We start from the raw sequence: 16,500 nt of genomic DNA, 5'->3' as shown, positions 1-16,500 counted from the left end.
AAATGTTTTATTAAATAAGGACAAGGGTAATAAACATTGTTGAGTAGCTTTATAATAAATGCATTTAAAAATTCATTCTCACCTCCTTCGAAAAGTTTTTCATTTTCATCTACACAGTTTATTACTTTTGTCATTAAGTTTAATGATTCCTTCAGTTCTTGTTTGAGGTTTGTAGGTATTAAGAATTGAAACTCGGAAGGAAAAGTTGATGGCTGAAATAACACATAGTTTACAAAAAGGTTTTAGGGAGATTTTCCAAGTAAATATTTAAATATTCATAAATGGATATATTTGCTTAAATGATGTGGTATTTTATTTTATTTGTTTTTTTATTTTAAAGAGAGTAGTAAATGAGAAACAAACAAACGAAAAAATAGAACAGTATCAGCATACCAGTATCACTGATGTGGTATTTTAAAAATCAAACCCACACTCAAGTTTTTAAGCATTATATATGTTTTTTAAAAAATAGAAGGGTAGTAGCCAAAAATACTGTTCTAATTACAAGTAATACTCTGAGTAGTATCTTTTGTGTTGACTCATTGCATCAGTGATGTACTATATCCCTAGATGCAGAAGTATCTTTTTTTTTTTTGGTACTGGGAATCGAACTCAGGACCTTGACTTGCCTGGCAGGAGCTTGTGCCACTGGGCTACATCCCTATGCCGGATGTATCTTCTTGTCAGCTAGTAGCAAAATATTAAAATTCTAAATTAAAGATAATTATTGCAGCAAATAAGAGATGGTGGATGGGGAGAAGTAAAAATATATGATGGAATAGAATGAATCTTTCCTGCACCCCATGGAATGTTTCCCTTTTATACCTACAAAACTGGATTCCTGAACAAGTGAAACTGATCACATGCACAGTTCTCAGAATTAACTGGGGGGGGGGAACGGGGACAAGGGAAAAGGGACTAATAGATGAATTAATATTTTTACCATTATGTTAAATTTTTAACTGTGAGGAAACCCATTAAGTACCTTAACTGCACGGTAGGTACCTCATTTGACTGTATTAAGAAATGTCCCTTTTAGGGCTGGGGATTTAGCTCAGTGGCATAAGCGCCTGCCTGGCAAGTGCAAGGTCCTGAGTTTGATTCTCGATACCTAAAAAAAAAAAAAAAAAAAAAAAAAAAAAAGGAAAGGAATGTCCTTTCTAAAAAACTTTTAGTTGCCCTCAAAATTTTTTTAATTAACTTCATGAATGCATCTAAACTACATGGGCCTAAGTTTTCAAGCTTGTTAAACTGCAAAAATTACTTGTAATCTCAACTGCTACAATTCTTTATATAGTAATATAACAACAATTTTGTGCAATATTGTTGGAATTGTATGCTAAAAACAAAGGGTTATCTTTGAGAATTTTGGTTTTTAATATGCAAAGATGCTGTCTTCCTTATATTAAACAATCTATATTCTTACTCCCTCAATGAGATCACTTTCTTATGTTTTTGTTTTGCTTTGGTACTGGAAATCGAACTCATGACCTCACGCTTGCCAGGCAAGCTGTGCTGCTGAGCTATATTCCTGGCCTGAAATCACTTTTAGTATAGCTCAAATACCATCTGTTTTGTGCATAACTCACAAACCAACATTTCTAATCCTAGTTCCCAATTTTTAAATTAGACGTGACTATGTAATATCTTGTACCAGGTCTATTGATTAAAATGAGAGTAGTTTTAAAATTCTATATAAGTAGGGTGTACACCAGACCCATTAAATCAGAATATGTCTGGGTAGAACCCAGACTTCAACTCTTAAAAAAATATCTCAGGTAATTCCAGGGTACAGGTAAGGCTGAGAACCACTACTTAGAAGTCTATTTGACCTCTTAATTGATACACATTCGACTCATTATTAAATCATTTAAATATAACATTGTATAAAGTCATGTGTATTACTAAAATTTATGAAAGTGTGCTTCCTTAGTTTTATAAAGATATTACTGAAAGCAAATGTTACAACCTCACTCAAACCTACTGAGTCTTCTAGTTTCTCCTGATAAACATTCTCTTTATCCACATAAAAATCTTCTTTCTTAGAAATTTGTAAATCTTCTTGAGAAGAGAAACATTTCCTTAAAACAAAAAACCAAACACTAATTAATATTTAGTAAAAGCAAATTACATAATGAATATAACCAATAAAAATATAACAATGATTAAAGTGAAAGTTGAGGTAAAACAAAGGTAAACTATAACTGATAGCATCTAAATGTGTTCACACAAAGAATATTTCTTTCTATAAAAGTATTTATAGCACTGCATGATTAAATACCTGGAGAAAGTATGTTCTTTGAAGTCTAAAAGGGGGTCCTTTATCAAAACTGGTTTAAGTCTGCTCATTGGAGCATTTAAAGTTGGTAGGTGACTTTGATCGGTCATCAAATCATTTGTAAAAATTGTTTCTTCATCAATATATAAATCTAAAGAAACATTTAAAAATCTAAAAGTTATACAAAGGGATGTAGATTGCTACTATAATTAACCATTACATATAACTGGGCTTTTATAAACATGTTTTAAAACCTTTAGTTCTTCATTGTACTGTGCATATAAAGTATGTAGCTCAGTACTGGAACATAGAGAAAAGTTCGATAAATTTTAATATTATTTGGTATACTGTAGAGTAGCCAAATGTTCCAAAATCATTGTAATATAATGGAATAGACTTTATCAATAAAGATTAGTTTAATTAATGGAGGAAAATATAACTTACTTCAAAATATCCAGCAAAAGTTAAAGAAACAAAAACTTTTGACTCTGTTTCACCCTAGTCTTCTCTTCCTTGCAGATTTTTAACTCATGAATTCCCCAGTTTATCCCCATACAATGACTTGTATGGGACAGAAATGGTCTACAAAAGCCTACAAATGAAACCCACCCTGATCCTATCATCCTAAAGTTATTTACACATGGTTGTTACACGTGGTTGCTATAAAGTTCATTATAATGAAAATTACATAGAAACATTATTTGAGAAGTGTTATACATTCAATAATAAGCAACAGTACTGCTAATAATTACTGGGATAAGTTTTTCCTCTCTATCCCCACCTTTTCATATTTAGATTACTTTAAAATCCTACATGTCTGAGAGCTTTGTTTCTGAGACATGGGATGGGGCATCAAGCCTTCCTTCATTTTTCAATAAGCTCCTGAATGGAAAAATAAAAATAAGAATGTATGCTTAGAGAAGGAACTCCTCAGAAAGTCAAACTCCAACATGAAGAGCACCACAGGAAGGGAGGAGCAATGGCCTCTTTTTCTGGGCAGTGACCTTCAATTAAGTGATGGTAGAATGTAATGAGAGAGGAATTAATATGAAGTTTTGAGGTAACGATATCTCTTAGGGCCAACCACATAAGTGGTATGCATGTGTCAAATATGTTGTGTAAGGGAAGAGCCATTCCTTTGCCTGGAGCTAAATAGATATTCCAAAACAGAACCTACAATAGAAATCAGCTTCCTAAGAGACTGTTTATTTGAACCTGTTAAGTTTCTGATGATCAAAAGCTTTTCATAACACACTAAAGAAAGCTAGTCATCCAGCACTCAGGAGGTTGAGGCAGGAGGATCACTGCAAGTTTGAGGCCAGCCTGGGATACAAAGTGAGCTCAAGGCCAGCCTGAACTGCATAGCGAGACCCTGTCTCAAAAAGACAGCAACAACAACAACAAAAAAAAAAAAAAAAGAAAGAAAGAAAGAAAAAGAAAGTCAATAAATTCCATGTTTAAGGAGGGCTTATCTGAGAAGTGAAAGATGGTTTATTTATGTAATTAATTCTACAAATATCAATAAGGCCATATTAACAGTAAAAGCAGAATTAGTTTATACTTCTATCTTTGCTTTCTTCTGCAAAACACAGACTCTCTAGCGTAATCTACAGCCACATTCTGATACTTCCAGTACATGGGGACATCTGTCTGTAATCAGATCTTGATTCCAACTACCCTTTTTTGATTGAGCCACTTGAGGGCAGCATCTCACCACAACCAAAGTTTTAAAAAACAATGATAAAAAGACTTCTATGATAGGTGCTGTATCATATTCTTATGGCTATATAGCATTCCACAGAGTTCTTACTTCATAATAACTACTATATTAGCTCCACAGATACACAAAGACTGTTTGTATCTATTGTACAGGGATGTTAAATTGTCACCAAGAAACAAATTTTCGCCAGTTAGTTATGACAATAAGCAGGAAAGAAAAAAAAAAAAAAAACAAGTCTATTGGTAGGGAAGAAGACGGGTTTATTCTGTGTAGAAGACATATTTATCTACCTAGAAAAATCCAAGATAGGTAAAAGAAAACAAATAAAAGATTTCACTAAGGTGCCTGATAAAATCATTAAATTAATTGTTTTCTAATAGATATACTTTATTGAGAAATAAATGTATGTTATAATTATATATTAAATAGTTCCCACCATATGATATTGTCACAACAATAAGCAAAACAATAGTACATAACAGAAAACCCAGAAGTAAACTCTAATGTTAATGCTAATGTGGGTAAGAATTTAATATATGATGTAAGTGGCATTTTTAATCAGTGGGAAAGGAAGGGACTATTCCATAAATGATATTGGGACAACTGCCAAAACATTTAGAAAGAATATTTTTCTGGCTTTTAAATATACTAAAATGTGCGACAAAATTACACAAAACCTAAAATAAAAATAAGTAGTTATTTAGTTAAGGAAGAATTTTCTTAGTATAAAGGCAATGAAAAAAAAAAACAAATAAAAGGAAACATTAACAGAACTGGTTAGGTTCAAATACATTTGGAGTTACTGATGTCTTTATATATACACATAATATATATGAATAGAAATATATAGAAGGGAAAGAATTACTTCACAAGAGACAAGGATGCAGATGACCAGTAAACACTACAAATTTTTAAAACACAATTAAAAATGTAGCTTTTGTCCACTGGTTTAAATGTTTTACTACATCAGCAGTAATATAGCAGTAATGATAAATAAAGCTGGCATTAACAAAGTATTCTGATACTATGTTAGCAGACATATAGCTAAAAGAAATATCGGATAATTTCATATTCAGGGATTCATTTGAAGCATGGTGGCACACGCCTGTAATCCCAGCACTTGGGAGGCTGGGGCAGGAGGATCATTGAAAGTTTGAGGCCAGCCTGGGCTACAAAGTGAGCCAAGGCCAACCTGAACTGCACAGCAAGACCCTGTCTCAAAAAGACAAAAAAAAAAAAAAAATTCATTTGAATAAAATACCTGGAAATGAGAACATATATTTATTTGCTCTTATACTGGGAAATATGACACATACTAAGATTTAAAATTAGATGAGATTGAAAATCTTTAGTATGTTTTGAGAAATAATATATAACCATAATCTCATAACCTAGTATTTTAATGTTACATTAGAGTGCTATGTCATGAGATTTGTACATAGATGCCAAAGTCATTACAACACTATGTTGTGAGCATACTACGTAAGTTATTTTGAGGCTTAACAAACCTAACCCTCACCTCCACCCCCCAAAACACTCCAATTTACAAAAAAGGGGATTAATATAAAAAAGAACTATTTTCCTAACATGACAAGGTTTAGACTTATAATTATTTAGGTAGATATCTTTAATAAAATTAAGGATCCAATTAAATTAAAAACTCACTGAAATGAAAATAAATACATTAGTAAGAAATATTTTATGACAATTGAAATAACAAATGCCGTACCTTGGTTCTGTGCCTGAAGTGCCGGACAGTCTTCCAAATAATTGTCAACTGTAAAGACTTCACTGTAGTCCTTGTGAATATATATGCCTTCCTCTACTTCAGTTTGGGAGTTTGGATTTGAACTTGGGACAATTTCTTCAAACTCACCATTAGCTTGAATCTCCATTCCTGTAACTGTTCTTCTATAACATTATAAATGTTGATTTCATCTACATTGTATTTTAAACTATTTTTATGAATAGATAGTATATGTTCATTGTGGTAAAAAATCATCTAATTCCAACAGATCCATAGTTTTACCACTTGAGGTCAATATAACAATTACAAAAATTTCTCAATTATTTTTGCATATTTAAAACTGAAGTGGATTCCTGTACATGGTATTCTGTTCTTTTCTGCTGAACAATGAAGTGTGGGCATGTTTACATACTAATGTACACCCTATTCGTTGGAGTGGATGAACCGGATCTCACTCTTCCTCCTGTTCCCAGCTTTTTTGCTCCCTTAAGCATACCCATACTTACTTGTTTTCTGATTGATATAGGTATATCTATCATTGTCTATACTATTAGGATATTTACATTCCAAGAGATCTTCCAACAGATAAACACTATTGGCAATTCAGCTTTACATCCTAATATACCTTTTTGCTGATATCCTAAAATAATTTAGCCCTAATAATTTCCTTGTATAGATTTAAAAAACAAAAAATGATATAACTCACCAATATATGTGGAGAAAAATATAAGTATGTTGCTTCTTAAACTCATACATAGAAAAATTTCTAAAATTTTTCATTCACTCTTAAAGAAATACAGATACAGGAAGGAATTTTTTAACTCTCCCATTTCATATTATTCTTTAAGAACACTGAATCATATGTGCATCTTTATAGACTTCAGTGCTTTTAATACCTACTGTCTTTTAAAAACAATGTTGCTGACTGAGTCAGCATTTTGTAATAATACTTGGTACTACCATTTTGAGAACACCTAGTCAATTCTCTTTCCCTTGATACAAATGACCTATAAAGATTAGTGTTTCTTTTCTCTCTCTCTTTTTTTTTTTTTACCAAAGCCCTATGTCTTTTTTTAATTTTTAAATTTTTTTATTTTAAAGAGGAAAAAACTAACAAAACAACAATGAAGATAATAACAAAAGAACATTAAAACAACAAAAATGATGCATGACCTCAAAGCAAAATGACAGGAATTAACAATGGTTGCCAAATTACATACGAAGTTGCTCAGTCCACCAGATGTAAGAATGTAAGATTGATCAAATTTGTGCAAGCATTTTGCAAAATTTATATGTATACACAAGAATAGCTAGGGTAAGTGTATTGCTGATGTCTGTGGTATATTGAAAAGAACAGATCAATGTTTCTTGACTCCCCTTTTACCTCCCTTTCTAATGTTATTCATTCTCTTTTCATTGGTGCCCCCTCCTTTGCTAAACCTACAAATACTGGTGTTTCTAAGGTTTCAAAGTCTAGATGATCTTCACTTTTTTTTGCTACCATTCTTTATGGGCAATTTCATCCACTGCCATTTGTTAATTCCTTAAGAAAAATATTTCTTGAATATCTACTGTATGTTAATACTATCCTAGGTGCTGAGAATGGACTAGTATCTAAAACAAAGTTCATGCTCCTACGAAGTTTACCTGTTAAAGAGAGGACAGAATCAGTAAATAAACCACATAAAGCGGAAAAAGTGTTATGAATAAAATGAAACAAACCATTAGGACATCAAAGAAGAACCAGACAGTTGGTAAGAGGTAGACTGGTTTGTTTATTTATCTGTTTTACAGTACAGGTGATTGAACCTAGGGCCTTTGCACTGAGCTATATCCCCAGCCCAGCTCACCCCTTTAAGAGACAGGGTTCTACTGAGGTGTTAAGTTGTCCAGGCTGGGCTTACCTCAGCCTCACAGAATGCTGTGATTATAGGCAGGTACCCACATGTTTGGCTTAAGAGATATATTTTAGAGAATGTAGTAAGAGCTGATATTTCTGTAGCTACCTGAATAATGGTAGGGAGTGAACCACACAAAGGCTTAAAAGAGAAAATAAGCTTGCCATACTCTAAGAAAAACAAAGTTCAGGCTAACTGGCACAAAGAAAGTTTAGTCAGGTAGGCAGGGAACAAGTCATTCCAGACCTTGTAAGCTTTGATAAGCACTTTAGATTTTATTCTTTGTGCACTGAGACATTGTTGGGGGGTTATAAGAAGCATTTCATGATCTGATTTATGTCTTTAAAAGAGTCATGGGCAAACATTGGGAACCAGTTTAATTTGGCTCCAGAGTTTAAAAAAAAATCCCACGTAAACTCTTGGAAGAAAATAAAGGAGTGAATCATTGTGACCTTGGGTTATGTGAAGAGCGCTTAAAAATGACTCCAAAAGCACAAGTGACAAAAGGAAAAATAGATAAATTGAATTATATCAAAGTTTAAAAAAAAAAACAACTATGCTTCAAAGGATACCATCAGAAAGGGGAAATGGAGCCTGGCGTGGAGGTGCATGCCTGTAATCCCAACATTTGACAGGCTGAGGCAGCAGGATCAGAAAATTCAAGCCCCCTCCCATGAGTTCAAGGCCAGCCTGAACTATATAGTGAGACCCAGACTCAATAACAACAACAAAAGAAAGATAAAAAGATAATCCACTGGAGAAAATATCTGCAAGCCATGTATCTAATAAGGACTTATATCTGGCATATATAAACTATGTATGTATGTATGTATGTATGTATTTATAGACAAGGTCTTGCTATGTAGTTCAAGCTTGCCTCAAACTCCCAGCAATCCTCCTGCTGGGATTACAGGCATGTGCCACTACATCTGGCAAAGAACTCTTAAAACTCTAACAAGAAGACAATTCAAAAAATGGCTAAAGGACTTACATAGCCATTTCTCCTAAGATGATATACTAATAGTCAATAAGCACATGAAAAGATGCTCAAAATGATTAGCCATCAGGGAAATGCAAATCAAAACTACAATGAGATAAACTATAGCAGTGATTCAGATAGCTATTACTAAAAGGATAAAATTTTTTTTTATAGCTGAGTAATATTCCATTGTATAAACATATCACATCCTTTTTATCCATTCCTCAGTTGATGGGCATTTGGGCTGTTTCCAAGATTTAGCTATGACAAATTGTGCTGCTATAAACATGGGTGCACATATATCACTGTGGTATGATGTTTTTAATTCTTCTGGGAAAATACCAAGAAGGGGAATAGCTGGGTTAAGTGGGACCTCTAATCCTAGTTTTGTGAGGAATCTCCACATTGATTTCCACAGTAGTTTCACCAATCTTCACTCCCACCGGCAGTGGAGAAAGGTTCCTTTTTCCTCACAGCCTCTCCAGCATTTGTTATTGTTTGATTTCTTAATGATAACCAGAAAGATTCTGGGGCAAGATGGAATCTCAGTGTTATTTTAATTTACATCTCTCAAATGACCAATGATGTTGAACATTTCTCATATATTTATTTGTCATTAGTATTTCTTCACCTGAGAAGTGTGTATTCATCTCAGATGCCCATTTTTGGATTGGGTCTTTGAATTTTGGGGGCCTGATTTTTTTAAATTCTTTATATGTTCTAGATAGAAGCCCTTTGTCTGAGGGCAGTTGGCTAAAAATTTTTTCCCAGTTCATGGATTTTCTTTTTACTCTGTTGATAATTTCTTTTGATGTGTAAAAACTTTTCAATAAGAGGAGATCCCAGTTGTTGATTTATAGGTAAATGGATGTAAATAGAGACCATACTCATAAGTGAAATAAATCGGACCCACATGTGTAGACATCATGTTGTTTTCCTAGTATAAGAACATGAAAGAGTAAGTGGAACCAAAAACATACAATAGATGTTGGGAAAGGGAAAGAAATTGCTCAAAAGAGGAAACAACTGGGATTAGGGAAAGGAAAAAAAAGGAAAGAAATAAGGAAGGGGAAATATATAAGTGTGTAAACAGAAGGATAGCTGGAATAATTGTACTGCTGATGTCTAATGGTTTATTGAAAGGAACAGTTAATGCTTTATTTTTTTTGACCAAATTTGCATGCTTTTTTTTTTTTTATGTTTTTATGTTCTTATTTTTTTAAATTTTTTTTTTCCGGTACCGGGAATCAAACTCACGACCTTGTGCTTGCCAGGCAGGCACTGTGCTGCTGAGCTTAATCCCCAACCCCCAAATTTGCATGCTTATATCTGGTAATCTGAACAACTAATTTGAAAACAACAATATGCAACATAACACCATTGTTGAGTTCCTATCATCTTGTCTGATGAAACTCTGTATCGTTTCTAATTTTTTTGTTTTTATTTTTTATTCTCTTTAATGGTTTGATTAATCTTGCATTCTTACATCTGGTAATCTGAGTAATTTTGACAAAGATAAAAATATGTAATATAGCAATCAGTGTTAATCCCTATCATTTTGCTCTGAAACACACAATTGTTTTTGCTTTGTTTTGTTTTTGTCTATGTTGTTGGCACTTTGCTATTGTTCTTTTTAAAATTCTCTTTAAAATAAAAAAAGACAAATGATAAGTATTTAAGGAATGTGAATAAATTTAACCTTTATACACTGATGATAGGAATGAAAATGGTATAGCAGCTCCTCAAACTGTTACACACAGAATTGCCACATGATCCAGCAATTCCAATCCTAGATGGATAACTGTTTACACAAAAACTTGTACACAAATGTTCATAGCAGTGTTACCCACTTTTCAGTGGTGAAACTTTGGTTTGAGCCAAACTACCCTTATCACATCAATACCTTCACTGCATTCTAACTGCACATTCCTACTTCTGTTCCTTTAGGCATGTTCTTTTTTCTGCCCCAAATACTTATTTTCAAGTTAGTTTCTCTTTCAGTGCTCAACCCAAGCTCAGCTCCTACTTTTTTGTGAAGATGGTCTCTCCTACTTATAAACGCACAGCCCTACCACTCAAACTCATATGGTGACAGAGATCTTAGAAATCATCTTGTCTTTGCTTAGCAACATTGGCAATACTTACAAGTAGACTAAAAATGCAGAATCTCAGGCCCCAAAACAGACTGACTGAATCAGAATGTGTATTTTAATTAGGCCCCAGGTGATTTATATATACAGTAAAGTTTAAGAAGCACAGGTATACCAATAATGAGTCAGAGGTAAAATGATTAGTCAAGTAACTAGCAACTGACTTTTTAAGTCAAGAGTTGAAATCTACATCTTTTAATTCATAATGCAGAGTGCTTTTCACTAAACCATTCCTCAGACAGGCCTTGAAATCACAATCCTCCAACCTCAATTTCCTCAGTACCTGGGATCATAGGTACTCCCCAAGCACCTGGTTGATAGATAGTTCTTATTGGCGTCAGGTCTTGTGTTAGGCCTTACCTTGGTCATCCTACGCTCTCTTCTAATTTCTACATTGTTATTTTTTTCTATGTCTATTTATTATCTTCCTAACACAACTTACAGATTCCTAGAAGAGGAAAAATTGTATATTGGGCTATATTGTTTCCAGAGTCTAAACACATTTCAATAATTTTTTAAAATTTTCAACCAAGGAAAATTTAAATTACTAAAACTTGAAAATGTGAATAATAATGAAATCCTTCCTGGGTTTGATTGACAGTCTGCATGAAGTAAAGCAATAGAGTAAATTATTTATATTTTCCCTGAAATCTCTAATTTATTTCAACAATAACAATGTAGAACAAGTTAGATGTCCTTCCTCATATTTTATGTTCTGTATGCCTATTACTGCCATTGTATTCTGCATATCATTTTATAATTATTTATTAATGAATCACTACTCCTTGTTTTCTTGTGAGTTTGAGACAAGGTCTATGTCTTATTTGATTTTGTATCCTATATACAAAACACAAATATGCAAATATTTAATGAATGACTAAACTGATAATAAAATTTTCATAAAAGATGCTAGATAATAGCCTTAAATCTGCATTTGTACTATAAGAAAAAAAGACTGATCTTACAATACTTGCTATAGACACTCCCTATAGTTCTACTTATTGATTAAAAGCACAGTAACATATTTGCTCTATTTTGGAGTGTTCTTTGCAACACAAATGCACAGAGAATAATTAAAATATGATAAATGAGGGAAAGTAGAGGATATAAATCACTTCTAATTAATCTCTCCTCTATTATTCAAATTAGGGATTTATTTTCAGACAAAAGAAGAAAATCTGTAAGGAGATAAAGGAAGGGATTTTTCCCTTTCCAGGTGCCTGGGAAACTTATTGTTTATCTCCTTCTAGATGCAAAGGGAAATTTGAGGTTAATGATACATACTTCTCAGGGAAATCCTTCACAAAGAAAGTTGCTTTCAACTGATCCAAGACTGAGGTATCTGTCATTTCCCGAACTGAAACAGGTGAGGCTGAAAAGGAGATTGACAATTAGCTTCTAAAATTTTCTTTTGCCAGGCATGGTGGCACATGCCTATAATCCCAGCACTGAGGCAGGATGGCCACAAGTTTGAGGCCAGCCTGGGCTACATAGTGAGTTCAAGGTCAGCCTAAACTATGTAGAAAGACCCTGTCTCAAAAAAAAAAAATTAAAAATTAAAAATAAGTAAAATTTTCCTTTATACTTAATAGTCAAATTTTCACCTTTCACATTATTGTGTTAACCTTATTTTTCACAAATGTTTGAGATGTGACCAAAGTCCAGTCTATGCTTTTCTGAACATACTCCAAACATATTTCAGTATACTCCAATCACACTCCAATCATGTTCTAATCATATTAATAACTGTCACTTCAGGAAAATCCCTCTTATCAAGGTTACCAATGACTGACTTTAGTCAAGTTAATGGTCAACTTACTATTCTCATCTTACTTGATTTTTCAGCAGGAGCCAAGACATTTGACTTCTTCCTTTTGAAGTACTTTCTCCTTTGAAATTCTACACCACCATGTTCATTTGGTTTTCCCATGTTATTTCTTAGTTGACTTCCTTCTACATGAAATTTCTACCTGCTGGAGTGATCCAGGGGTCTGTCTTATTCTCTGTGCTTTATCTATATGCTATAATACTATATTATGCTATTAGTGACTTCCTCCACTTTCACGAGAAAACCTACATATTGTGAACTCTACATACTGAGAATTCCAATTTCAAACTCTAGCTTGTGAGACAGATTGACTGTACAATAGTTCCAACTTGCCTGAGTACAGCGAGACAGAAGATCTCCACACAAGGTACATGAAGTAAACCCATTACTGTACTTACACATAGACAGTAAGGGACAACAGCAGCCTAGAATTCAATGTAGTGCCCGAAGGCTCAGGAAAGTTGCCCCAGGATGGACTCAATCTTAGAATCTTCATGTGTTCCCTGGCTCAGTACCTGAGGAACTCCAGAAAACAGCCTACCCTGGGTTTTACATACCCAAGTTAGAACTTGCTGGGCTAAAGCACAGAAGTACATCCTATCTTGGGTGGGACCAGAACAGAGCCTGGACTGTTTCAGTGGCTCCCTCTTTATTACAGGATGTTGCGTTTCCCAGCACATTTTAGTTATTCTGAAGACCTACAAGTGAGAAAGAGGGCAAGCTGGACTGGACCAAGGACTCCCAGAGAACTGTTATGTACAGCTGTGCTGAAGATTAATGTAACCACTTCTCTTCTTAATGCCTGCATTTAGATGCCTAATAAATGGGGCACAGCAGAGCTATTCACTCAGGACAAAAACTGGCTTCTCCAGGAGCGTTTACCTATCTTAGGAAATGGAACCACCATCTACTTGGTAATGGGTCAAAAAAATAGAAGATATTCTTTATTCTTTATGTTTTAAGCCACCTGACTTCTAAAATAATCTCAATCTTAACTACTTCTCACATCTCCACTACTATAACCCTCGTGGAAGCTATTACCACTTTTTGTCTAGTGTCTGGATTCACTTTATAGTCTACATTCTGGACTACTACAATAGCTTCCTGACTGATTTTCCTGTCTCTGCTCTTGACTCCCACCCCCATCCATTCCATCCTTCAGAAAATCAAATATTTTTTGTTTCCTTGTTTCCTCCCTTAATTCCTTTCTCACTTTGCAGGACTGGAATCGAATCCAGGGCCTTAAACTGTACCACCTCCACAGCCCAGCCCCCTTTTTACACATTTTGAGACAGGGCCTCACTAGGTTGCCCAGGCTGGGCTCAAACTTGCAATCTTCCTGCCTCAGCCTCCTGGAATGTTGGGATTACAGGCATATATCACAATTCCTAACTCCTGAATTAGATTTCTAAAGGATGATGCAGGTTATGTCATTCCCTTTCTTAAAATAGAGTGGCTTCTTAAAAGTGGCCAGTGGCTTCCCGTATCAACAACTGGTCATTTTGAACTACTATATCAATATACCATAGACTAAGTTACTCACAATAAGTAAATAAATAAATAAACAAATAACATTTATGTTTCACAGCTCTGGAGGCTAAGAAGTCCAAGACCAAGACACCAGCAGATTCAATGTCTAATGAGGATGGCCATCTGAGTTCACAGGTGAACATCTTTTGTGTTCTCACACAGTAGAAAGGACAAGGAAGACTTTGTGGGTCTCTTTAATAATGGTGCTAATCCCTCATGACCTAACGACTTTCCAAATGTTCCACCTCACAATACCATCACATAGATTAGGTTTCAGCGTATGAATAGGGAGGGGTTAGAAACATTCAGTCTATTGTAGCCATAATACAAGTAAGTAAATAAGTTCCATATTATGGTGGAATTACAGCCTTATATATTTCTGTTATGGTTGATACATTGTCCATTTGAGGAGTCTAGAAACTTAACTAAGTGACTCAGCAGTTCTACATCCTAATGCCCTTACCACTCTAGGATGTTGTTCACTGTGTCAACTTGAAAAGTTCAGAAGGGTAACTAAGTGACTCAGCAGGGTGCTGGGTCCTTACTTTGTATTCATCCTGAGACTGTGCAAAAAGAGGACATGGAGATTATGAGAGTACTATACCCCTCCTGGGTGTACGTAGCCTGCTTACAATATAAGGGAGGAAAAGAAGCTTGTTCTCCCCTCTTTTTTGCTCTTGCTGCTTTTGCTGTCTTCTGCCACCTTGAAGTGTTGCCCCTGTGCCACATCACCCTGCCTTGGAGCCAGCTGATTATAGACTGGAACCTCCACAAACTGTGAGCTAAATAAATCTTTCCTTCCTTACTTTTGGGCATTGGGTGTTTTGTCTCAGCAAAGACAGAAAACTAACTAACATAATTTCAAAAACTGCTTGCTTCTGGGATCTCCTTTGCCCAGATATAATATTCTAATTTTCTGGTCCTTAAATGTATCAAGTTCCTTCCTGTGTCAGATGTTCTGCATTTGCTTGAAAGGAATTTCCCCTGTATTGCTTCTCAAAACACAGGTCTCAACTCAAATATCTACTTCTTCACAAAATAGCTTCCCTAACCACTGAAGGAGATAGCACTCTCTATTCCTGATATTTCATATCATATTATATTATTTGTTCTCTATGGTTGCCAATACCAGATATTAATTTATATTTAATACTTTTATTGCTACATCCTCCTTACCAGTCTGAGAAACTACTGAGGGTGGGGGGTTATTTCTGTCTTATTAGTAATGATGTCCTTACTACCTATAACAGTATTTGGTACATAATATATACCAAGTAAATGTTAATAAATGATTTAACCCTTTCATCGAGGCTATCCTTTCCTAGTCTATGTCATGATAGAAACAAAAAAAATGGTATTTTATACAAATATATTTAAAAGTAATTTTATACTCAGTATATCATTATAACTTTAAGCAGCTCTCAGATGAGAAAAATCTTATTATGATAAATATTTATAATGTCAGCACATTTTTAAGGCTTCATTATCTTTACATCTTTTGTATATCATCTGTAGTGTGAACTTTGCAATTCTTTAGTTACCCAAATACTGTAATAAAAATATCAATTTGTAAATTCCTTAGAATTATGCTATAAATAAATGTAATGAGTCTTTAATTAATAAAGCACTGTATTTTCTTAATAAGTTAACTCTAAAATAATTTTTAAAACATTTTATGGGCTGGGGACATAGCTTAGCTGTAGAGTGCATGCCTGGTATATCCGAGGGTTCAGCCTCCTGTACCATAAAAACAAAACAAAAAACAATGGGCAAAGAGACACTCATCGGTGGTGGTGTTCTTATATCAGTCAGGGGCGGAGCAGATGACAATCCTTTGTTCATCCTAGCTTCACACATGGGTTGGGAGCCAGAGCTGTTTCATGCCTACTGGTGGCCAGAGATGTTTCATGACTAGGGCACATAAAATTCTAACCTTTGCCTCTGTTCTCTTCTTGGATCTTGAAGGCGAATGAATCAAACACTGAATTTGTAGATTACTTATTGAGCTCAAGGTAGAAATTTTTAAGCATTCAGTAGCAAATGTAGTAATTATCCTACGTACTGATATGAACTTCTGGGCACAAATAATATAGGCAAAAATTTAAGATTATAATTCCATTCTAGAGCCCTTCAGTCCGGAACATGCTTTATTTTGAAAATAGGATATATATCCTGCTGTTTTATCATTACAGTGAGAAACTTAAAAATTGTTAGGTTTTATTATGAATTATATTTTTATCAGGTTTTATTATGAATTATACAGCAAAAGCAATCCTGGGCAACAAGGGCAAGTCAGGTGGAATCATAATCCCTGACCTGAAATTATACTATGAAGCTACTGTAATAAAATCAGCCTGGTACTGGCTAAAA

The 16,500-nt window shown here is 34.3% G+C and overlaps 1 protein-coding gene across 3 annotated transcripts in view; it reads right to left on the bottom strand.

Moving 5' to 3' along the window:
• The window catches only part of LOC102008317 (chromosome unknown open reading frame, human C9orf84), an 80,554-nt gene that overhangs the window by 54,306 nt on the left and 9,748 nt on the right, over positions 1–16,500 (bottom strand). For 2 of the 3 annotated variants that reach the window (XM_005382716.2, XM_005382715.1), the window contains exons 4-8: positions 12,057–12,144; positions 5,728–5,909; positions 2,282–2,429; positions 1,970–2,081; positions 83–212 (exon numbers count right to left, since the gene is read on the bottom strand). In XM_005382716.2, the coding sequence (XP_005382773.1) occupies positions 83–212; positions 1,970–2,081; positions 2,282–2,429; positions 5,728–5,909; positions 12,057–12,144 (660 nt within the window). The remainder of the gene's footprint in view (positions 1–82; positions 213–1,969; positions 2,082–2,281; positions 2,430–5,727; positions 5,910–12,056; positions 12,145–16,500) is intronic. The other variant, XM_005382717.2, reaches the window with a different exon arrangement.

This window comes from Chinchilla lanigera, unplaced genomic scaffold (assembly GCF_000276665.1).
Source record: "Chinchilla lanigera isolate Chin_1 unplaced genomic scaffold, ChiLan1.0 scaffold00018, whole genome shotgun sequence".
Classification (NCBI taxonomy): domain Eukaryota; kingdom Metazoa; phylum Chordata; class Mammalia; order Rodentia; family Chinchillidae; genus Chinchilla; species Chinchilla lanigera.
The sequence above is the reverse complement of the archived record's forward strand: the minus strand, read 5'-3'. Positions and strand labels throughout refer to the sequence as shown.